This window comes from Podarcis filfolensis (genome assembly GCF_964270895.1).
Source record: "Podarcis filfolensis genome assembly, chromosome: 1".
In the NCBI taxonomy this organism is placed as follows: Eukaryota; Metazoa; Chordata; class Lepidosauria; order Squamata; family Lacertidae; genus Podarcis; species Podarcis filfolensis.
Window position 1 is genome coordinate 20364552 of NC_139604.1, and position 24478 is coordinate 20389029.

The 24478-nt window shown below is 44.1% G+C and overlaps 2 protein-coding genes across 2 annotated transcripts in view; one reads left to right on the forward strand and one right to left on the reverse strand.

Annotated features, from left to right (window-relative positions):
• The first annotated feature begins 272 nt into the window (after positions 1 to 272).
• Positions 273 to 20651, forward strand: PDK1 (pyruvate dehydrogenase kinase 1). The gene is made up of 11 exons (XM_083571235.1): positions 273 to 902; positions 5171 to 5312; positions 5615 to 5686; positions 6467 to 6651; positions 6891 to 6986; positions 8250 to 8327; positions 10524 to 10600; positions 12458 to 12556; positions 14122 to 14232; positions 15896 to 16009; positions 16114 to 20651. Exons 1-11 carry the CDS (start codon positions 785 to 787, stop codon positions 16252 to 16254), a joined length of 1233 nt encoding a protein of 410 aa, XP_083427361.1. The 5' UTR covers positions 273 to 784; the 3' UTR covers positions 16255 to 20651.
• A 967-nt stretch (positions 20652 to 21618) lies between these two features.
• Positions 21619 to 24478, reverse strand: part of LOC310768344 (neurabin-1-like) — a 39743-nt gene continuing 36883 nt past the window's right edge. The window contains 1 exon segment of the mRNA XM_083626324.1: positions 21619 to 22893. Within this exon segment, the coding sequence (XP_083482450.1) occupies positions 22726 to 22893 (168 nt within the window). The 3' untranslated portion in view covers positions 21619 to 22725.

Here is a 24478-nt window from a genome sequence, read left to right on the forward strand (position 1 = left end):
TTTCTTGTTTTTTCCCCCTTCATTTTTGTCTTATCTTACTCTGTGCATTTGCAATTTTGTACTTTTTTACTTTTCAATAAAGAATTAAAAAGAGAGAGAGAATAACAGAATTGTAGAGCTGGCCTTACTGGGGAGCGCATCCTACTTCTGAGCTCCGTTGCGAGGTGCGTTAAAGCTAACCCAATTCTCGCTGCCATCCCCGTATCCCTGAGTGGCTGGGCCAGAGTCAGGAGCAACCCAGTCTGATGGGCGGGATCTAATAATAATAATATTGTGGGATACCAGCTGCTAAAAGAGGTACAAGGCACGCACGCAGCGAGCAGCACCGAAACGCAGCCAAAGAAGCGGGTGCAGGTAGCCAAATCTTTGAGGAGAAAAGGCGGCTCGGACTGCAAGCACCGGATTCCCTCAGGTTGGAGCGCCAAGGAGCGGCTCTTCCGGACCCACCCGCCGCACCTTCGCGCCGCCTCGGCCCGCCTCTCCCCCCTCCTTGGCTGGGCGCCGAGAGGAGGAGGAGGCGCTGCTGCCGCCGCTCTTGTCGCCCGGCCCCTTGTCCCTGCCTGGCGTCGCCGCCGCCGCCGCCCACCTCCTCCCTTCTATCTCCGCACAGAGCAGAGAACCTGCCCGGGAAAGCCACCGGCTGTTCGGCTTGCAGCTGCCGAGCCTGGAAATGGCGGCGGGGACGACCTGAAGGGGGGCCCAAAACGAGAGCGGAGCGCGCCGCGCCGCAGCTTCCCGTGCGCCCTGGTGCGCTTTGCGCGCCTCTCCGCGCCAAGGGGTCGCCATGAGGCTCCTCCGGGCGCTGCTGAGGAGCGTCTCCCCGGCCACTATCCCTCAGCAGGTGGACTTCTACTGCCGCTTCTCCCCGTCGCCCCTCTCCATGAAGCAGTTCCTCGACTTCGGTGAGTGAGCGCCGCCGCCAACCCGGTGGGAAAGCGCGGCGCCCCCTTGGTTTGCTCGCGCCCTTCCTTCCTCCCAGCGGCCCACCATTTTCTTCTCCCCGTGGGACACCCGTCCCTTGCAGACCCTGCTTGGGGGTCGGAGGGCGCTAGGCCTCCCCTCAGCGACCCTCCCTCCCTCAGCCATGGCAGGCGCCTGGGTGCGGGCAGCCAATGGGAACGGGCGTCCTCTGTGCCGCCTCCCTCCGCTCCCATTCGGGTTCTGGGTTTGCAGGTCAGGAGGAGGAGGAGGAGGCCTCGCGTTGTCGCTTCGAGCAAAACAAATCCGACTAGGCTGCTGCTTCCGGAGTTGCCTGAGAGTTCAAATGTAATGCTGCGGCGGCAGCCGCAGAGCTGGAAGGGGGACCCCCAGGCTCATCTAGCGCAACCCCTTGCAGTGCAGGAATGTCAACACGCGGGCGGGGGGACCCCATCCAAGTTGACCCCGCTTAGCTTTGCAAATAGGCTCGCGCTTTTATTGCAGCAGCAACAACAACACATTGCATTCCCGAGGCTGAGTAAACACGCTTGTGGTTGGCGGTGCCAGTTTTAATTAAGAGCTTTCATTAACACGCGCGCCCAAATTCTCTTGCTTCGTGTGCAAAGCGGCTGTTTCCAGCAAAGGGAAATTGCCACGCAGCCACCTTAACAGGCGAGGAAGGGATTCTTCTGGAGTCTGAGCAGAGAGGTGTGATGTTGCCGTGCAAAGAATTCAGCTTTATTGAATCTAGCACCTTTTCTCTCTGCTCAGATGTGGCTTAGCAAGTGATGGCCCTTTCTATCCTGGAACAGTTTTCTGCCCTGGTTGTCATTATTGCAGAGGCCTGCACTTCCCAATCATAGTGTGCAGAGTCCTCTTCTAAAGCCAGGATTCCATATTGTTAATTTCCCCCCAGAGTGGACCATATATGAAATGGAGGTGTGTGTGTGTGTTTGTGTTTTAATGGCTACTTTTCCTTATTTATTGCAAGTGGCCCTGCTGAATGTTTTATAAAACATGTGCATATTGCATCAGCTAAACTCTACACCCTTATCTGTTGAGAAGCAGTAACGTCCTATAATATCAGCCTGCAAGTGCCAGGTTTATATAATATCTTAAAAACATGTAAGCAATATTGTTCAAATCTAATCTGGTTTGTAGCCTGCCATTTGCCTCAGTGTATCTAATTGCAGCACTCCTTTAACACTACCATGTGTGACATGGCAGCTGATATGTTGTATTCGAACAGTGTACCTGATAGCAGAAACATTATGAGGACTAATTTGGACTTTATGAGATAATTTCGCTTTTGCTAAGTACACCTCTGTGTTTGGTGTTTACAGTGCTCAGTAGCGTAAAAAATGTGAAGGAAAATGCATATCTCCAAATATTGACATGTATCAGGCAAGTGTGAATGAGCTCTAAATTGAGCATTAGCTAATAATAATAATATAATAATAATAATTTATTATTTATACCCCGCCCATCTGGCTGGGCCTCCCCAGCCACTCTGGGCGGCTTCCATAAAAACCAAAAATACAGTAAAATATCACACGTTAAAAACTTCCCTGAACAGGGCTGCCTTAAGATGTCTTCTGAATGTCAGGTAGTTGTTTATCGCTTTGACATCTGCTGGAAGGGCGTTCCACAGGGCGGGCACCACTACCGAGAAGGCCCTCTGCCTGGTTCCCTGTAGCTTTGCTTCTCGCAATGAGGGAACCGCCAGAAGGCCCTCGGCGCTGGACCTCAGCGTCCGGGCAGAATGATGGGGGTGGAGACGCTCCTTCAGGTATACTGGACCGAGGCCGTTTAGGGCTTTAAAGGTCAGCACCAACACTTTGAATTGTGCTCGGAAACGTACTGGGAGCCAATGTAGGTCTTTCAAGACCGGTGTTATATGGTCTCGGCGGCCGCCCCCAGTCACCAGTCTAGCTGCTGCATTCTGGATTAGTTGTAGTTTCCGAGTTACCTTCAAAGGTAGCCCCATGTAGAGTGCATTGCAGTAGTCCAAGCGGGAGATAACCAGAGCATGCACCACCCTGGCGAGACAGTCCGCAGGCAGATAGGGTCTCAGCCTACGTACCAGATGGAGCTGGTAAACAGCTGCCCTGGATACAGATTTGACCTGTGCCTCCATGGACAGCTGTGAGTCCAAAATGACTCCCAGGCTGCGCACCTGGTCCTTCAGGGGCACAGTTACCCCATTCAGGACCAGGGAATCCTCCACACCCGCCCGCCTCCTGTCCCCCAAAAACAGTACTTCTGTCTTGTCAGGATTCAACCTCAATCTGTTAGCTGCCATCCATCCTCCAACCGCTTCCAGACACTCACACAGGACCTTCACCGCCCTCACTGGTTCTGATTTAAAACAGAGGTAGAGCTGGGTATCATCCGCATACTGATGAACACCCAGCCCAAACCTCCTGATGATCTCTCCCAGCGGCTGCATGTAAATGTTGAAAAGCATGGGGGAGAGGACAGAACCCTGAGGCACCCCACAAGTGAGAGCCCAGGGGTCTGAACACTCATCCCCCACCACCACTTTCTGAACACGGCCCAGGAGGAAGGAGCGGAACCACTGTATGACAGTGCCTCCAGCTCCCAGCCCCTGAAGACGGTCCAGAAGGATGTTATGGTCGATGGTATCAAACGCCGCTGAGAGATCCAGCAGAACTAGGAAACAGCTCTCACCTTTGTCCCTAGCCCGCCGGAGATCATCAACCAGTGCGACCAAGGCAGTTTCAGTCCCATGATGAGGCCTGAATCCCGACTGGAAGGGATCCAAATGGTCCGCTTCTTCCAGGTGTGCCTGGAGTTGTTCGGCAACCGCTCGCTCAATCACCTTGCCCAAGAATGGAAGATTTGAGACTGGGCGATAGTTGGCCATCGTGGCCGCATCTAAAGATGGTTTTTTAAGAAGCGGTTTAATAACCGCCTCTTTCAGCGGGTCTGGGAAGGCTCCCTCACGGAGGGAAGCATTCACCACCCCACGAAGCCCATCGCCCAGTCCTTCCCGGCTAGCTTTTATAAGCCAGGATGGGCAAGGATCCAGGATCTGTGATATTATTGCTAGGAAATGAAAAAATCATTTTGCCGCTCTTCAAGAGTGTGGGGTGGTTGTTTTTTCTTGTAGCAGTTGTGTGTTGTTAGCTTTACCACAATGTTACACAAGAAAAATATACTGCGATGTCAGTGGCTTCTGTTGCATTGCTCATAGAGTACACAAGGATTTCTGCTAAACTTGAGCAAAGCTACGTGCTTGCTTCTTGTCCAAATCCCTTTTGATAGAAACCAATGTTACTAATTTAATGCAGACCTCAACCTAATTTAATTGTGGCAGGTGAGACATGAGTCTGAAAGGATGAGAGTAGGGTAGGAAGAGGGGAAAATGGGGTAACAGCTCAAATGGATGGAGTAACAGAAAGAAGGTGAAGGTTCATACCTCTAGCAAGAGCTATTTGACCCTCCCTTTGCAGCCCACAGGAGGAAGAGAGAAAGAAAAAGCGAGACCTGCCCACTGCCAGGTTGTGGTCCATAACAGATTACCCTCAAGTTGATGTAGGGATGACTAGAAGTGTCTTTTACCAACTTTAGTTGGTTAGGAAGTTACAACCATTCCAGGATTGAGATGGCTTGACCTTGGTTGCCCATGCTCTGGTAACTTCAGAGTTGGATTACTGCAATGGGCTCATGGATAGCTCGGTTGGTTAGAGCATTGTGCTGATAACCCCAAGGTTGCAGGTTCGATCCCTGTAAGGAACAGCTGCATATTCCACAGAGCAGGCCTTTTCATTTGACTGTCCCTGACCTGTGGAATAGAACAGCATTCCTGTTGAATTATGTCCCAACTGGCTTTCCCAGCTGGCTAAATAGTTTTTTACTACCAAATGTTCAGGATTCAGTCATGTTTTGTATGCATTTGCTGTTTTTGTGTTTTTAATTATCTTGTGTGTAAATTGCGTTGAGGCAGTGGTTTAGAAGGTGATTAATAAATTAACTGTCAGAATAAGAATCATTATGTAGCCCTCCTTCACAGGAAAAGGGTTCCCCATTTAGAATTTAAATGTTCTGTGTGTGTGTGTGTGTGAGAGAGAGAGAGAGAGAGAGAGAATAACTACAAATTCTGTCCCCACATTTCCTTCTTCCTCATGAATTTGCACATTTCCATAATTGGGTTCAATATTCCTTTTATAAAATAACATCCAGTGGTTCTGCAGATATTGTTTGATTCCTATATTTTTCCCCCCTTTAGGATCTGACAATGCATGTGAGAAAACTTCGTTTATGTTTCTGCGACAGGAGTTGCCAGTAAGATTAGCAAACATAATGAAAGAAATAAGTCTACTTCCAGACAATCTTCTCAAAACACCTTCCGTTCAGCTCGTCCAGAGTTGGTAAGAATCAGTTTTTAAAAACGAAAAGCAAAACTGATCTTGGATATTTAATAGACACAGCTAGTGATGATAGAAAATGTGAAGTGCCTTCACTTATTTTTTTACACACCTTTGCTGCGTGTTTTCTTCTCACTTGTGAGGAAAGATTTGGAAGCTGAAAGCAGCCCTTTAACCCTCTCCAATGTTATTTTGCTGAGTTAATGATCTCGACTTTGTTAGAAAATGTTAGCAGGAAATGGCTAATAATTTCAGCTAGACTATATATATGACAAAGGCCAACCGTGTGGATATTGTGTTTATAGGTACGTCCAGAGCCTTCAGGAGATCCTTGATTTCAAGGACAAAAGTGCTGAAGATGCAGAAGCTATTTCTTGGTAAGTGCATTTTAATGCATTTGAATATACTGTGGCAACGGATTCTCTAAACTCTTTGTGTGCAGATGTTATTCTGCTTTGAGAAGATGAGTGTCATCCTTTTATGCCATTGAACATATGTTAAGGGCGGTCTTCAGACTATTCTGAATGAAGAGAAGTCAAGAGGTAGACACATCTTTCTTAAGCGTTTAAAATAACAAGGGTTGATGGACCTTGCTCTCAAAATGATCATGGCTATGCTAACAGAGACACACCCATACAGTGGTACCTCAGGTTACAGACGCTTCAGGTTACAGACTCCGCTAACCTAGAAAAAGTACCTCAGGTTAAGAACTTTGCTTCAGGATGAGAACAGAAATTGCGTGTCGGCGGCAGCGGGAGGCCCCATTAGCTAAAGTGGTGCTTCAGGTTAAGAACAGTTTCAGGTTAAGAACGGACCTCCAGAACGAATTAAGTTCTTAACCCGAGGTACCACTGTATTTGAAAGTTCAAATTTTTAGTCAATTTTTGCTTCCTGGATGATTTATTGAATAGCAAAATACTTTTTTTAAAAGACCATTTTTTAAAAAAAAAAATTTGCACTGAATAGTTAAGTGGAAGCTGTGACTCTTGAGCATGGGTGGGGAAATATTGGCCCTTCAGCACTTGCATCAGCCCACAGTCAACATGGTCAGTGGGAGTTGTAGTACAGCAATACAATATATGGAAGACCATATTTTCGCCACCTAGGGCCTTTAATGCGCCTTAGACCCATTTCACAGAGCGTGCACTTGGTTTCAGTTTTACAGATACTGTGATAACAATCCGGAATCGTCACAACGATGTCATTCCTACCATGGCTCAGGGCGTGATAGAGTACAAGGACCACTATGGTGTTGATCCAGTGACCAGTCAGAATGTGCAGTATTTTTTAGACCGCTTCTTCATGAGCCGTATTTCAATCAGAATGCTTCTTAATCAGCACAGTAAGTACTTCGGTTAATCGCAGAGATGAAACGTATGTGTAGAGCAATTGAGAGTGGTTTTCTTTCAAAGCCAGGGGCTTGTATACTGGGCACCGTGTTTTAGCATTTTCCTTGTCTGTAAACGCTTGCCAGTTTTGTTCTTAAAACAATATATTAATTGTTTGTTTCCCGATGTAAAAGCGGCTGCTCTTGCAGCCCATAAATTGTGAATTCACTTGTTATCTTCTTCCATTTGGCAGCTTTGTTGTTCGGGGGGAAAGTCAAGGTCAACCCTGCTCATCCCAAACACATTGGAAGCATTGATCCTAAGTGCAATGTGGTTGAAGTCATAAAAGGTAACATCAGGTAGACTTATCAAGGAAAACAGATGTAATAGCAAATCATTGGTGGCAGTCTAAACGGGCTATTGACTGTGTTTAACATCGTTTGTGTTGTCAGTTATCCTGGTGGTTATAATCAGGACAGTGTGATACTTTGCCAAAAAAGGGGAAAACATTCTCGACAAGTTGACCCAAATTATACATAAAGAAAAGCTGAATTACAGAATTTGTAGACAATTTTTGTAATTTAGTCCTAAACTAGAGAGAGTGTGTGACTTCACTTACTTGGCTGGAGAGTAAACTCTATGGATCTAAACAGGACTGACAACAGAGTTAACGTGCATAGGATCACGGTTACTTCCCTATGCTTTTTATAGCGTGTACCGTATTTTTCGCTCTATAAGACACACTTTTCCCCCTCCAAAAATTAAGGGGAAATGTGTGTGTGTCTTATGGAGTGAATGCAGGCTCCATGGCTTCAGCGATAGCAACGTGAAGCCTTCGAAGCGCAGTGGGAGCGCTCCCGCTGCGCTCCGGAGACTTCGCGTTGCTTTCACTGAAGCTTGGAGAGCGAGAGGGGTTGGTGCGCACCGATGCCTCTTGCTCTCCTGGCTTCGCTTCGCTGGAGAGGCGCTGCGCAGCTTTCCCTGTCTGCACAGCTTTCCCTCTCTGAGCAGCGCCCCTTCAGCGAAGCGGGAGGAGAAATGGAAAGGGCTCCGTTTCTCCTGCTGCTTCGCTGAAGGGGTGCCGCACAGAGAGGGAGAGATTTTTTTTTTCTTGTTCTCCCCCTCTAAAACAAGCTGAGTCCTATAGAGCGAAAAATACGGTATTTGGCTGGTCACCGGGGGCGGGGGGGGGGGGGCTGTGAAAGGCTACCGGAAATTTTAATCCACTCTGGCTTCTGAGATTTTACCAAACATTGCTCACACACTTTCAATCACGTTCAACCTCAGGGACAATATATTTGGCTTTCCCCCCCTTTCTTAAAAAGAAAAGAAGGCTCTGGAAATTAAAATCTGCATTACCATACACCTTTTCTGTTCTTTGCACTGAATCGAGGCATGCATGCAGCTGTAGTTAGTAACTTGAGTTGTTGTGGCCAGAAATATTCATAATTGGGGTCAGCTGCAGTCGCCAGCAGTTCACCCCTGAACAGTTAAGAACTGGGCTGTCATTAATCTGTTTCCTGACATTTTTAAAAACCGCTGCCAGGATATTGTGCAGAGCTGCGAAGTGTAAACCTTTAAACAAACTTGTTGTGGTTTAATTTTTTTGCAGACGGCTATGAAAATGCAAAGACCCTTTGTGACCTGTATTACATGAATTCTCCAGAACTTGTACTCGAGGAGAGAAACGGTAAGAACAGGAAGTGGAGTGGGTTATTAAAGGAAGTCACAAGTCCTTGGCAAGGATTTATCACACGCTGCCACTTTTTTGTGCAGGTCTCCCTTTTTAGACTGTGTCTGCGGTAGTAGTGCTCATCTTTCCATTGGTTGGGCATCACGTGTGTGATGACTGTCTTGCTCAGTCTGCAGTGCGAACAGGTGCTGCTTCTGGTGCATAGAATGTTAATCGGGTATCCTGGGCACAGCCTTAAACATGATGTGTCCATATATGCCGATTTCATTATAGAAATATGCTATGGGGGACCTTGGGTGGCTGCAGGTCTCTGCATCGTGTTTGCACAGTGAAAGAAATGTGCTGCGTGTTGCAGGGTTCGCCTGGAAAAGTTCGCCGGGAAAAGTTACCAGGGGTCAGCAAACTTTTTCAGCAGGGGGCCGGCCCACTGTCCCTCAGACCTTGTGGGGGGGCTGGACTATATTTTGAAGGAGGGAAAATGAACAAATTCCTGTGCCCCACAAATAACCCAGAGATGCATTTTAAATAAAAGGACACATTCTACTCATGGAAAAACACCAGGCAGGCCCCACAAATAACCCAGAGATGCATTTTAAATAAAAGGACACATTCTACTCATGGAAAAACACCAGGCAGGCCCCACAAATAACCCAGAGATGCATTTTAAATAAAAGGACACATTCTACTCATGGAAAAACACCAGGCAGGCCCCACAAATAACCCAGAGATACATTTTAAATAAATGGAAAAACACGCTGATTCCCAGACTGTGTGCGGCCCAGATTTAGAAGGCGATTGGGCCACATCCGGCCCCCGGGCCTTAGGTTGCCTACCCATGAGTTACACCATGGTTCATAACTGCGCCAGGCACATTTTGTTGTGAGACCACTTATCCTACAATGATAACTGCAACAGCTACACTGTGAGCGATACTTTTTCTTCGAATACTTCTTTGAAATGACCTATTTAAGGTTTACTTGGAACTTTCACATTCTGAACACATTTCAGCATGACGCAGGCAGTGCTGTGGGTTAAACCACTGAGCCTAGGGCTTGCCGATCAGAAGGTCGGTGGTTCAAATTCCCGCGGCGGGGTGAGCTCCCGTTGCTCGGTCCCTGCTCCTGCCAACCTAGCAGTTTGAAAGCACACCAAAGTGCAAGTAGATAAATAGGTACCACTCTGGCGGGAAGATAAACAGTGTTTCCGTGAGCTGCTCTGGTTTGCCAGAAGCGGCTTGAGTCATGCTGGCCACACGACCCGGGAGCTGTACGCCGGCTCCCTCGGCCAATAAAGCGAGATGAGCGGCGCAACCCCAGAGTCGTCTCCGACTGGACCTAATGTTTAGGGGTCCCTTTACCTTTAACACAGCCCTGTAATGCTGCCAGATCAGGATTTTATTTTGCTGGGCAGAGAGTAAATCGGAAATATATACACCATGTGCGACCTTTTACTGAAAAGGTAAAGAGCTGCAACAACCTTCAGCGGTTACTATTGCAAGAAGGATGTGTCTTTATGTGTGCAAGCCCTGTGACACACAAGCCACAGAGACAGCATTTATGGTATACCTCCAATATACCTTCTCAAATTGGGGAGTGGGCATCTTTTAGACAGATAATAAAATAGGAAAACAAATATTATGTACCTGGATCCAAATAAGCATGTATGTGCTTAGTTCCAACATACTGTATTTTTTGCTCTATGAGACGCACCAGACCATAAGATGCACCTAGTTTTTGGAGGAGGAAAACAAGAAAAAAAATATTCTGACTCCCAGAAGCCAGAACAGCAAGAGGGATCGCTGCACAGCAATCCCTCTCTCTGTTCTGGTTTCTGGGATAGCTGCGCAGCCTGCATTCGCTCCATAAGACGCACACACATTTCCCCTTACTTTTTAGGAGGGAAAAAGTGTGTCTTATAGAGCGAAAAATACAGTATTATTTTTGAAGTTTCAGAATAAATTTTTAATATGGTATCGGGGGCAGAGGTTGCTTGTGTTCAACAAGGGGCAGGTGGGAATCCAAAAATAGCTCTGGATAGATATACAAGCTCTGTTTGGCATGCCTAAATAAGCTTTTTGAATCTAAGCCATTGTAAACTTCTAAGAGGGCCACACTGTTTAGTCGTGCTCAGTCAGGCCTTGCCAAAACTGATGGTTCAGTGCTCGGTTGTTTTTTTCTTCCCCTCTTTTTACAGTAAAATCACCAGGGCAGCCCATGCAGGTGGTGTATGTCCCGTCACATCTCTACTACATGGTTTTTGAACTTTTCAAGGTTTGTACAAAACACACTGATATGTTGTGGATCCTCTTTCTCTGTTTTCTGTTGCCAAACTGTCAAGAGACAAGACAAACACGGCAATTCCTGACATTTGATACGCTGAAAAAAAGAGTAGGGGGGGTATATCTCTTTTAAAGACAAGCGCTTGAGTCTTACACACAATCTACTGTCATGAAAGAGGTCTCCGTTTATTTTCATTCCCTTCAAAAGACTCAGGTGAACATAATCTCATAGGGAAGTAGCCAGTGCACCAAGGAGCCCAGAGAAGGGCAGGCTGATTTTTGAGGCATAGTAGGGCTTCAGGTCATAGGACATGGGTGGTGCTGTGGTCTAAACCACAAAGCCTAGGGCTTGCCCATCAGAATGTTGGCGGTTCGAATCCCCACGATGGGGTGAGCTCCCGTTGTTCAGTCCCAGCTCCTGCCCACCTAGCAGTTCGAAAGCACATCAAAGTGCAAGTAGATAAATAGGTACCGCTCCGGCGGGAAGGTAAAAGGCGTTTCCGTGCGCTGTTCTGGTTCGCCAGAAGCGGCTTAGTCATGCTGGCCACATGACCCGGAAGCTACGCCGGCTCCCTCGGCAAATAAAGCGAGATGAGCGCCACAACCCCAGAGTCGTCCGCGACTGGACCTCATGATCAGGGGTCCCTTTACCTTTACCTTTAGGGCTTCACATCAAGCTGTGGTCGCCAGGACTGGAGTTGGGCTTAGTACTCAAACGTGGGCCTGCAGATGTTGTTGGATTACAACTCTTACCATATCCAGGGTTGCCATATTACAAACAGTGAAAATCTGGATAGTTGTTGAGACTTTGGAGGGGGGCGGGCAAAATTGTTGAGCTTTTTTAGTTTTGCCCAAAGTTGCATAGTGTCACAAAAATTGCCGTTTCTCAGCTATTGTTATGGAAAATTAGGAAAGACGACTGCAATAACATGGGCTGAACCTGGAATTTCCCAGACATTTCACCGATTCCCACCCACACACAGTATTCCGGATATTTCCAGGAAATACCGCACTTATTGCAGCCCTGTCATATCTGACCATTGGCTAGGCAGTCAGAAGTGGAGTGTCCTCATGCCTGAACTGGCATTATTCATCTGTGTATAGGTGGCAGCTGTGGTCATGACTGCCTTTTAACATCTGGAGATTCCCCAACCCTAGGGGATCCCTTTATGTGCACAGGGTCGCATGTGAGAATGATAGAGTTGTCCTCCAGATTTTGTTTCCATGGGATTGCTCTGCAAGTAAAGGGACTTGATTTCATATCTAAAATACAAACTATATGTTGTTGCCTGTATTTAAATTCTAAAACGGCAGGGAACAGAATTCAGACTACTGTTCCCGTTCTTGCACTGCATCCATGAAATAACTTTCAATCTTGAAAGATAGAAATAACCAAATACTAGTCAAGTCGGTTGGGTAGCTTCATAAAATGTTTACAAAGCAGGAAGCAACTTTATAATGTATTCTAGAACAAGTTTCTTCTAAAATCTTTTGAATCATTATGTGATCACAGCTAAATGGAACTGTTTTATTAAATTACCAAGCTAAAATGATATACAGTGGTATCTCTGGATGCAAACGGGATCCGTTCCGGAGCCCCGTTTGCATCCAGAAGCGAATGCAATCCGCACATGCGTGGGTCGCGATTTGCCGCTTCTGCGCATGCGCAGGTCGTCATTTTGACCGTCTGTGCATGTGCGAGTGATGAAACCCAGAAGTAACGCGCTCCATTACTTCCGGGTTGCCGCAGCACGCGACCTGAAAATACTTATCCCAAAGCTACTTCAACCCAAGGTATGACTGTACAGATATGTAATTTGGCCATTACTTCCGTGTTTTGAAATCTTAGAATGCAATGAGAGCTACAATGGAACATCATGCGGATCGAGACATTTACCCTCCAATTCATGTCCACATCACATTAGGCAATGAGGATTTAACTGTGAAGGTAATGGCTTTGTTTACTCTCTCATTTCCTACCTCGTAGTCCTGGCAAACGGTTAAAGCGCTGGTTTTCCAGTAATTTTCATCTTGATGTGCATTTACCTGCCATGGGCATTTTGCGTGTTTATTTACTAACGAATTACCTGGTCATAAAATAGCAAGTGGAAGCAGCATATATGATTCAAACAGGACTGCTAGAGTATTTTGCCAATTCAGGGATCTTCTGATCCAGGATGAGGAGTTCAGCCTATTTTGGACGTGGTTGTGCTCCCCATAACATTCAGATGAGCAGCTGGGAGATGCTCCTGGATCTATCATTATTCTTGGATGTTTGACTGGAAGCTGTGGTACTGAGTGCTTTTCTCCAGCTGCAGCCCCCTCTTGAACTGAACAGGCCTGGTCACAGTCATAGTAATATCAAGAGTGGACTGTCTGCCATTGTAGAGAGTTCTGAAACTCGATCCAAGGCTGCCAGGGTTTTAAACGGAGCCAGACAGGTAGGATGCATTGCTACAATATTGTTTCATCTGCAGCGATGGCCAGGGCCTAGGATTTCTTGATCACCTCCTCTCATATGTAGCTTCTCAATACCCTATTCCACATTGGAGAACCTGCACTATGTCCCGGTGTCATCTGAGGTTCAGTGGATGGTTGTATGAGCAGACTCTCAACTGCTGCCTCCTCAGCTGTGAAATATCCTATCTATGATACTCTGCTGGATTCCCAGCTTGTGGGCCATACCTGCCTTTAAACAGACCTTGTGGGGATTATATCTTTTGTAGATTGGGGTTGCTATTGAAATGTTTTCTGTTGTTTTTACTTATTTGGCATTGAAAAAGAAATCTTTGGTTTTGTATGATTTGCATTATTATATTTCTATTAGCTGCCTATTATTCTATTAGAGGGACGTGGGTGGTGCTGTGGGTTAAACCACAGAGCCTAGGACTTGCCAATCAGAAGGTTGGCGGTTTGAATCCCTACGACGGAGTGAGCTCCCGTTGCTCTGTCCCTGCTCCTGCCAACCTATCAGTTCGAAAGCACGTCAAAGTGCAAGTAGATAAATAGGTACCACTCCGGCGGGAAGGTAAACGGCGTTTCCGTGCGCTGTTCTGGTTCACCAGAAGCGGCTTAGTCATGCTGGCCACATGACCCGGAAGCTGTATGTCGGCTCCCTCGGCCAATAAAGTGAGATGAGCGCCGCAACCCCAGAGTCGGCCATGACTGGACCTAATGGTCAGGGGTCCCTTTACCTTTTTATTATTCTATTAACCGTCTCGAATATCCAAACCAACTGAAGAGTAGTGTATAAATCGTTTTGAAGAAGTACATTTTGTGCATGCAGGCCAACATTCACCATTCATTCATTTAGTTAGTATAGCACACTATACTCGCAGGTCTCAGGGCAGTTCCATAGGTAAAAGCACAATATAAAAACATTAAATACATAATAAAAAATACAAGGTGTATATTTCTGATGTAAGGTTGGGTATGCCAGCGTTTGTTTTTAGCCGGATCTAGAGCGTGTGGCATGAATCGTCCCCAAGTCCTAATCCCCCCTCCACATTCTAGATGTGTGATCGTGGCGGTGGTGTTCCTTTGAGGAAAATAGATCGGCTGTTTAACTACATGTATTCAACTGCACCCCGTCCCCGTGTTGAGACATCGCGAGCAACACCTCTGGTATGTAGGCCATTTTTATGTGATACCTTGCATTGCCAGTTGGCAAATTAGGTAGTTGAAATGGTTAACAAAATATTTTCTTGTACATGGGGGGGGGGGCTTTTCCAGTTGAGGGCAGCATTCCTTTGGGGTAATGTGGGGGGTGGGGGCAAAAGCCAGTAGTGGGTACATGCAGAGCTTCTTGCTCTTTCTTGCTTTCTTTCCCCACCCTTCTCCATTTCTTGCCTCCCCAGCAGGCTACCAAGGAAAGGACAGATCACTCCTGCCAGACGTAAATTTGCAGAGAGGTCTTTTGAAATTAGGCAAAGAGCCACATGAAATTAGGCCACACTGGCTGTAGGTTGCCCATACACAGATCCATTGCTTATGGTAAATATGGGCCAGAATGATGTTATTAATAACTAAAGCCAGTATCCAGAGTTCCACTCTTGCATGTATAAACAAACTTCCAAATGCAAAAAAAAATTTCAGTAAGAAAATCAGGCTCTAGCAGGGCACTGTTCCATCAGCAAAAACCTGCTTTGTGCAGTTAACGATGCATGTAACTCGCTCCAGTTCATGGGCAAGAACAGCCTCACTGCCATTTTTGCTCCCTGCTTTCTAGAGTGGTGTGCAACTACTTTAAATGCTAATAAGTTTAAGGCTGAAGATTCTGTGAGCTGATGCCCATGTTGTTTTGGTGGCTTATCTGGGCAGTTTTTCATACTCCACAGCAAGTCAAATAAGAGCATTGTTCAGTGAGACAAATTCATACACCGCTAGGTCCTGTGTCTGCTTGTTCTTACATTTCATCTGAGTTTCTGTGCTATCTTCTACATCTGATAATGCCAGTCATGTCACACAGTGAAATTACTGAATATCCAGTACAGATGCCCATGTGATCCTATCATAAGAGAAATTTGCATGCAGATGCAATAGGGATAAATGAACAGCTTTTTTCAAGGGCAATTGAACAGAAGAATGAGCAGGAGAGGAAGACCCAATTGTGTGGCTTAGTGGTTAAGGGTGTTGCATCAAGGGCCTGGAAGACTCGGGTTCAAATCCCCAGTGCTGAAGCTTACTGAGTGACATTGGGTCTTTCTCACAGCTTTGTTGTGAGATTAAAATGGGGAATAAAAATGTATGCTACCTTGAGCTCCTTTCACGGAAGGCAAGTTATAAATGTAATAAAAATAAATAACTGCAAGCTTCAGTTTCATCTGGATAGGAATCCATTGGCACGGATCGGGAAGAATATTAGAGAACACCTACCTGCAGTTTTGTCTTCATTTTCTTTTCACTGTGAAAGTAACTCCCCTTTTCTCATGTTTGTGTCCAGCAACAGAATGCTTTTTCTCTAGCAAATGTTGATTATATGCTAGCAGACAAGTCCCACTAGCAGAAGCTCACACAAGGACGCGATGGGGGTTTCCACTGTCCTTCCCTTGCACCCCCCAAAATTGGCAGGGGGGGGGGTCAAGAAGACCCCAGAACATCGCAGGGAGGGAGGGAGGGAGGGAGGAAGGGGACCATTCTGGATGGCATGCTAAAATGCTTGCCCTGGTGCAATGGTGCAATGATCAGAAGAGTGCAACTTGGAATTCCTCCCATTACTATTTCTGTTTTTCATATGTTTTAGCTAACTCTCTTGTTGTTGGTTTTTGTGTGTGTGTGTTATGTTTAGGCTGGATTTGGTTACGGCTTGCCTATATCCCGTCTCTATGCCCAGTACTTCCAAGGAGATCTGAAGCTCTATTCGCTAGAGGGTTATGGTACAGATGCTGTTATCTTCATAAAGGCATGTTATTTATCACCCGCTTTGACAAACGTCTTTCCATTTAAAAGGCAGGCTCTGATGATGGCTAAGTTATATTGAACATGGCCCTTTCCTTCTCTCTGCAGGCTTTATCAACAGAATCTGTTGAAAGACTGCCGGTATATAACAAAGCAGCTTGGAAACATTACACAGCGAATCATGAAGCAGATGACTGGTGTGTCCCAAGTAGTGAGCCAAAAGACATGACTACATTCCGCAGTATATAGCCATATGGGACAATATGTGGTGTGCAGAAGATAGCCTTAGTACACAGTTCATGTTAGGACTGTGTAAGTCTGGTTTACTACAGTACAGTTCTAATATTTTGTATGGGGGAGCACACAATTTGACTAAACAGGAGTCAGAAAACCACGTCTTTTCTAGAGCAGCATTCATTTAAAAAAGTAAGTATGCTAAATTCATTTCAATCATTCCATCTTAAATTGCTTCTGCAGGTAGATCTGGTGTATCAAGTTCTAGATTTTATATAAAAAGGTCAGTGCACAGCTTGTTCAAGTATTGTACCATTTCACTTGCCAAGCATTCTAATGAGACTTCCATGGAAAACTTAGTTGAATTAAAGAACTGCAATGTTGTAAACCTTATCTGGGACTCAGTTGCACTAGCACAGACAGCATTACAATGTGAGAAATACTAGATAAAACATGATCATGCTTTTTTTCTAGGAATCAAACAGTTTGAGCCTTCTAATATTAGACACCATAGTTCTTCTAACAAACCACATGCATTTAATTTCATACATGATCCAGCTTGAGTTTCATTAATATTAATTTGGAATTTTAGCACATAATTAAATATCTCCCACTAAAATCAGTGGCACTTGATAACATTTACATTTGGCTACCTTGTGCCTTGTGTTTTTACCCTCTGTAGGAAGTTTGAATGAAAATCTCAAATCTGGTAGTGCATAAATATATGTTATTCTTTAGATGGAGTTCCAGGAAAGAATATTTGCCTCTCTTCAGAATATTCAGGCATAATGAATTGGATCCCAAAAAATGATGAGTTGAACTTCACTTATGTAGTGGGACTTTCCTGCCACCCCCACAGTTGGTTCTGAGAACTGAAGGACTGTCTGGAATGGCATATGATGGGGTACAGGGGCTGTAGTGGGATAGGGAATTATGGAGAATTCAGTGGGGCTGACTTGTGGGAGTGCCTTGCCACACGCACAGGACATCTCTGGATCCAGCCCTTTTATATCAGCAGTTGCAATTAATGCAAAAACGCTGAACATGATCTGGACAAAATGGAATTGCTGGAGAGGCTTAAGCAAGTCCTCAATTCTCCTGTTGAAATTAGTGGTATTTGAAAGTGCTTAAACTTTTGATGAATTTTGCTTTTCAGTAAATGAAAGTTGTTAATAAAGGACAGCCGGCCTCCTAATTTAATGCCACTGATACTTGCACTGATTTTTGCAAAAACGAAACAGGCCTCAGGTTGTTAAGAAAGTTTGGACATTATGCACGTAGTACTTTTGACATCTAATTGCTATGGGTATGTTTCTTTGCACTATTATAGTATTTCTTTTAAAATATTTGGATATGTTCAGCTTCTTAAGAATGAAAAGAAACTGGAGCAATAACAACGTATTAGTTCTTTTTAAAAATGTGGTATACTTTCTGTTCCGAGCTGATGTTTCTTGCTGCTCTAGCCTATTAAATACTTCTATACATATTTAACTTCCTGTTTATGCTCTATCTTCTATAAACATGTGGCCAGCTGCCAAGTAGTAGAATGAAAGCAATTTAATTTCACTGAATTCAGCCAAATTCTGGGGTATTTGGTAGTCTCTAATACTGTCATGGTGACTTGCAAACTCAACAAGAAGCGGATGAACGATTGCAGCCATCGTGAACGTAATGCCAGTATTGCAAGGAATAATCAAGACAGGAGCTATCTAGTAAGTTGTGCATACATTATAGAAAGCACAATTGGTATCTATCTGAAGGGTAGTTTCCCATTGGCAAAGCAAAGCCTATTGCGTTGGGTTATAGTTCCAACTGGTGGTTGAAGGTAGAACAAACATTTTGGGAAGTAAAGAGCTCCCACAGTCTTGTTTGCCCGAAGTAGCAAACCTAAAATATAAGTATAGAACAAGAAACTGAGAGAACAAGGATCAGCTAGGCCTGACTCCCGTGTGTGTGTGTGTGTGTGTGTGTGTGTGTGTGTGTCTGTCTGTCTGTCTGTCTGTCTCTATATATAAATAAAAATGCAGATTACTGCATGGGAATGAGTGAATATTGCAGTCATTAAAAGTAGGGTGCAGTAGCCTTGTGGTGCTAATGAAAGCTACCCTTCAGGTAGGTACCAATTGGTATTTTTCCCCAACTGACAACACAAGGCTATATAGTTGGGATGTACCAAAAATTACCCCCAACTAGGCTGGGACCCCCACTCCAGCAAAGAAAAAGATTTTTTTTGAGAAAGAGACCCTCTTACCAAACGCCTAAGCACAGGAACCAATTTTACAGTATCTCGTGAAGGTACTGGGAGAAAGATCACAGAGAAAGGAAAGGGAAAGGCTAAGGAGCTGCCAGATGCTGCAGAAGGACTGCTTTCAGAAGCCAGAAGCAGCTCTGCTGTCTGGCTGTGATCAGGTTGTGTTCAACATATGTGCCCGAGGTAACATGCCCTGATGGTGCTAGTAAGAGCATGTTTCAACAGCTCCGCTACACACACACAGCTACCTTCCTCAACAGTCAGCGCGCAAGGGAATGGTGGAGGGACGAGAAAGATAGAGACAGATGGATTTTTAAAAAATTAATCAGAGAGAGAAGGGAGTGGAGCATAAAAAATAGTAGGGCCTGACAGTAAGGTGGGAGCAGAGAAAGTGATGGGTTGAGGAATGAGAAACTAAAGTCCAATAGAGAGCGGGACTGAGAAAAACAGTGTAGGACCAAGGAAAAAAAAGGGGGGGGGTGGCAAAAGCAAGAAACATTGACCTGAGGACAAAAGCCAGTGGAAGTTTTAAGTGACATTGCTGCTTTTGCCAACAGTGAACTGGATTATGGGAACTGCCTACTTCTTAAAATGTTCATCCTGCCTTTGACCACCTGGTGGAGCCATAAACCAACCAGATAGTCTTGCATTGCCAGTGGGGGGAAAAAAGTTGCTCACACACCCAGACATCAAAAGCAGCTATGGTACATTTTTTACTCAACAGGCACAAACTCTTATTTGCTGCATGTACACACAACCTCAGGTCCTAACTTGGTGTTGCATTTAAATTTCTTTATATCCAGCAAATGTGGCATAAAATAGATAATGCTCTCTTCACCTTCTCTTTGGTTCCTAGCTCTCCCTTGACAATTTTTGCCGCCAACGTTTAATTCACCTCCACAATTGCAATGTTCATGTGATGCCTCCTAGGCAAGATCCTCCATTAAGATGCACACGCAGAAATCAAAGAATGCAGTTTAGCCACTTTGCAGTAACTGAGATGCCGGATTAAAGAGTACAGTGCCATGATTGTAAACATATTTACTCAGGAATGAAACCCTTTTCAGAGTAACGGCAGTGCCAAATGATGTGTTAAGTTTTTTGTTGATAGTTGGGAAACAGCAAAATAGACCCACCTGCACGTTGGAGCATCTTATTAGGAAATTCATTATGTCAATTGGATCATAGAACGTGCTGTGCAGAATGAAACTGCCCTTGGCTATAACCAATAGCAGCTTAGTAGGGAAGTTTTCAAATTAGACACATATCAAGCTACTGCTTTAAGGTGTCACAGCCTTTGGGAGTAAAACATTTCTGCTCTGTGAGCTAGTAAACAAAGAATACAGTAGGTTTGGCATCATTAAAAAACCAACACTCACATTTGCACCTGCCTGCCGCTTATGAAGGTTTGATCATCTGGAGGTGGAGGGGCTGAATGAGATTCTGGAATTAGTATCCTCTATTCATGTAAAATATGAATTGTAATCAGGGCTACAGTCCTGATCCAGTAGTCAGAGGAACTGCATGTGCATTGCTGTACTATGGATGCCTGTTGAGCCCGCTTCTACGCTTGCCTTCTAGACTGCCAGGGGATTTGCATGTACACATCTGGATACGCATGCACATTGTCCCAGCTGGATGATTATTTTAAGTATGTTCAACAATCAAAGTCTACTGAAGGTTTACCACTAACCAAAGCAACTGTTTGTGGTAGCAAACTCGCTGTTCGGTCATAGGCACAATGAGTTCATTTGCTATTTTAAAGTTTGATTCCTATGAATAAAGCATTTCGGGAGAAAATAATTTATAATACTACTTTATATTCCAGGCAACTCCCTGTTTGCACAGGGGTTGCGTTCTGGGTCATCTCGCGTGTCAGTGGAGTGTGCGTAAGCTCGCCCCATTCCGCTCCCTTCTGGGGCTGAAAACAGTGCTCACGTCGGCAGTCGCATGCCGATAAAACTCACACAAAATGGTTGCCGTGTGTATTCCCTTGCTAGAGCTAGATTTGGAAATAATTTCTATTGCAGGTGGATGAATAACATTACAACAGCCAGGCATTTTGTATTCGGAATTTTAACATTGTACTGTGAAAATTTTGGCTTGCAAGAAAGAGGCTTACTGTGATTTTTATAATAATAAATCCTAAGATTTTAAAAAATCTGGCACTCCATTGATTAATTGCACGATAATTCCTGGTGTCTGTCTTGTATTATCACTTCAGTGTGGAAACACTGGGTCGCCCCTTGTTAAGGCTGTAACTCCAGTCGAGTCTGACAACATCTAGCGGCCCACAAGTCCTCTGCTGTGATAGTCTTCAGGTGTGTTCCATCTATGGACTGCCAGACAGGCTCGCCTTGACAACTATCTTCCTTACATACAATGGGAAAAGGTACTCTTCCATAGTAGTGGGGTAGGAAAGCTGGGGGGGGGGTCACATCTGGCAACCAATATGCTCCTTTGGTTTCAGATAGTAGATGGGTAGAAGAGCCTGGACACAAATTTTCAGAGCTCTCTAGTGGTTATGGTAGTTCATTTACCAGAAGTAATGTATTTAGCATTAACTTTGGAAGTGTATACTCAATTCTGAGCAAACTAAGCTTCCTAGAACAAAAACCTCCTAGAAGGCTTAATTCGGTCAGAATCAAGTATACACTTCCAGAGTTACGTGATGGAAACAGCACTGGGAGGAAAGTGACTCCCAATCTAGAGACATTTTCTCATTGCACAAGTTCTCAATACTCTAGCCCGCTTGTATCCAATGTTAGTTATACTCCCAGGTAAGCCCACGGAAATAAGACATGATGAACTTGGGTTCATTAATTCCAGCAGGTCTACTCTGAGTCAAACCTGGATGACTAAAACCCTGTCTCTTATTCATGCAATAATACCAATACACATTTTCTCCTATTCCTGGTTTCTTGAATCCAAGATAATAGTACTATGCCATTAAAATCTTAAAACTTTTATTTTGAAAATGCTCAAAATGTGCATTTCGTTTACTGTAGTCTTAATTTACAATTGGCAGTTTTCAATGTTTTCTTACAAAATAATCATTTCATTAGATGGGAGCATGTTACTAATTCATGCACATGTAAGTCATAATAGTAAGAATTTCAAAATACAAGTTCTTTTTTGAATGAAATTTATTTCATTTCTCAAAAGTGCCACTCCAATGTAGTGTATTTTTTCCTACAACAGATTATGTGTTGCCCAACAGCACATGGCAATTGTGTTTGACACTATTCTGGAAAACAAACGCAACTCATGAACAGGAAGACATCTCGTAGTCTACAGTGTAATTATACACACTGCAGAAACCCAGTGCTTCAATTCATACCTCCTCCGGCTATTCCCATTCTGGTATTAGGAAGACCAATAGCATTGAAAGTTTAGTAAAAATATATTTTTGGTCCTCAGTATCTTGAGTAGGAAAGTGTAATGCATGTATTACAATTTGATCTTACATGGATTATAAAACCCCATAGTCCATACAAAAGTGTATAAAATTGATCAATAAACTTTGAAATCCTGCTTCAACATACTCAGCTTAGAAACTTAAGTGTTATCTTATTTTAGAAAATAAGAAAGCCAAGATGCAAGTCATGAATTATATTACTACAATACATTTTGAATTTAAAATGAACTCTGGAAAATACAGGATTTTAAACACATCATTAAGTCAAAATACGATTAAATTAATTTTCTATTATTTTTTAAACTTAATTTTTCCTCTATACAACACTAATGGCAACAAACTTCTCTTCAACAGAACATAATGACCTGATACTGTCTCTCTATACCAGATACCACCCAACATTATACTGCAATTTATGTTCACATCCTATTCATCAAAACTGTATATACTTCTGATAGACACTTCAGGGACCTAGAATAAGTAATACATATATACACATTACTTAATGCAAAGTTAATTTACTGTTCATTAGTACAAGTTAACGATCTAAATATAAAAAATGGAAAATATTTCATTTGATGAATCATATAAACAGGGAAGGACTGTAGAAATGGGAGATTAAAAAACCTATATTGTAAAAGCTATCACTTCCCACCTCCCCCATTCATAATTATACAGTAATATACAATTGTGACACTTCTTCAAGCTGAAGGGAGTCTGATAAAAATAAAGATATTGAAACATTACCTTGGCATAGTTCCACTAGCCCTTGTGACTACACCAGATTAAGTAGTTGCATAGGATATTTTAAAGAATTTTAGCAGCTTGATTCTACGGTGGCCACCACTCTGCCAGTTCTCCGGACTTCTTTCTCTTTCTTTTGAAACTTCTCTTTCTGTTTCTCCAGCTTCTCTTGTGCTTTCTTAATATCTTTAATTTTCTTCTTTATTGTTGATCGGTCATTTTGACTGGATACTCCCAGGGCCTTTCATAAAAAAAAACACATTTTATTATATTCTACAAAGTAGAAATATTTGCAGCATAAACAATGCGCATTGTTGTTGCATGAGTTTTGGGTTGTTGTTGTTTTTTCCTTTAAAAAAACCAAAACATTTTCAGCAGTACTCACAACCATTAATTATCATTACAATGAAAACAACATCCAAACTAAGTATTTTTGCAAACTACAAAATTCAGCAAATCTAATGAAGGAATACAAATGATTTAAACAAGCTGAAGAAAGATGTCGTAGTCAGAACAAAAAGCATCTTAGCGCAGACAAGAATGGTTTGCAAGTAGTACAAACCTGGGACAGCTTAATGTGAAATACTTAAATTTCCTTGACTCCTAAATACATAGTTGGAAGAACCAACCTTAAGGGGCGAATCCACACATTTCCCTCATATTCACTAACAGTCATAAAATGTCTTCATGAGTATACCCATGATCATGCGAGTAAAGATTAGTGTGAACTGGACTGTTCAACAACAATTCATGGGGCTTCAAAAGACGAAGGGAATGCTTCAATAGCCATGAAAATTGCTATCAGTAGTTATCTGTATCCAGGCCAGATCATACTAAAGTTTACCTACTCAGGCATGGTGCAGTGGCCATTTGCATTCACAGTGCTGAGGTACTGGTAGGAAGAGGACAAGTTGGTTGCAGCTACCTTAAAACCTATTAATTTTGCTGGGCTTCAGAGCAACTTCTTTGGACTGGCACCACTCTCTTCAAAAATAACCTTATGGTAAAAAGGTAAAGGACCCCTGACAGTTAAGTCCAGTCGTGAACAACTCTGGGGTTGCGGCGATCATCTCGCTTTACTGGCCGAGGGAGCCAGCGTTTGTCTGCAGATGGTTTTTCTGGGTCATGTGGCCAGCATGAGTAAGCCACTTCTGGCGAAACCAGAGCAGCGCATGGAAATGCTGTTTACCTTCCCGCCTATTTATCTACTTGCACTTTGATGTGCTTTTGAACTGCTAGGTTGGCAGGAACTGAGACAAAACAATGGGAGCTCACCCCGTCGCAGGGATTCGAACAGCCGACCTTCTGATTGGCAAGCCCAAGGCTCAGTGGTTTACACCACGGCACCGCCCGTGTCCCTCAACCTTATGGTAGCACCCTATAAAAAAGAACCCCTGGACGGTTAAGTCCAGTCAAAGGTGACTATGGGGTGCAGCGCTCATGTTGCTTTTCAGGCTGAGGGAGCTGGTGTTTGTCCATAGACAGCTTTCCAGGTCATGCGGCCAGCAGGACTAAACCACTTCTGGCGGACGGAGGACCATGACAAGTGCCAGAGCACACACATAAACACTGTTTGCCTTCCTGCGGCAGTGGTACCTATTTATCTACTTGCACTGGTATGTTTTTGGAAGTGCTAAGTTGGCAGAAGCTGGGACAAAGCAATGGGAACTCACTCCATCACATGGATTCAAACTACCGACCTTCCGAACAGCAAGCCCAAGAAACTCGGTGGTTTGGACCACAACACCACCCGTGTCCCAATAGAGTAGCACCCTATAGTTAGGGTCTAAAGAAATACAATGTTTCAAATACTCAAATAGGGTTAC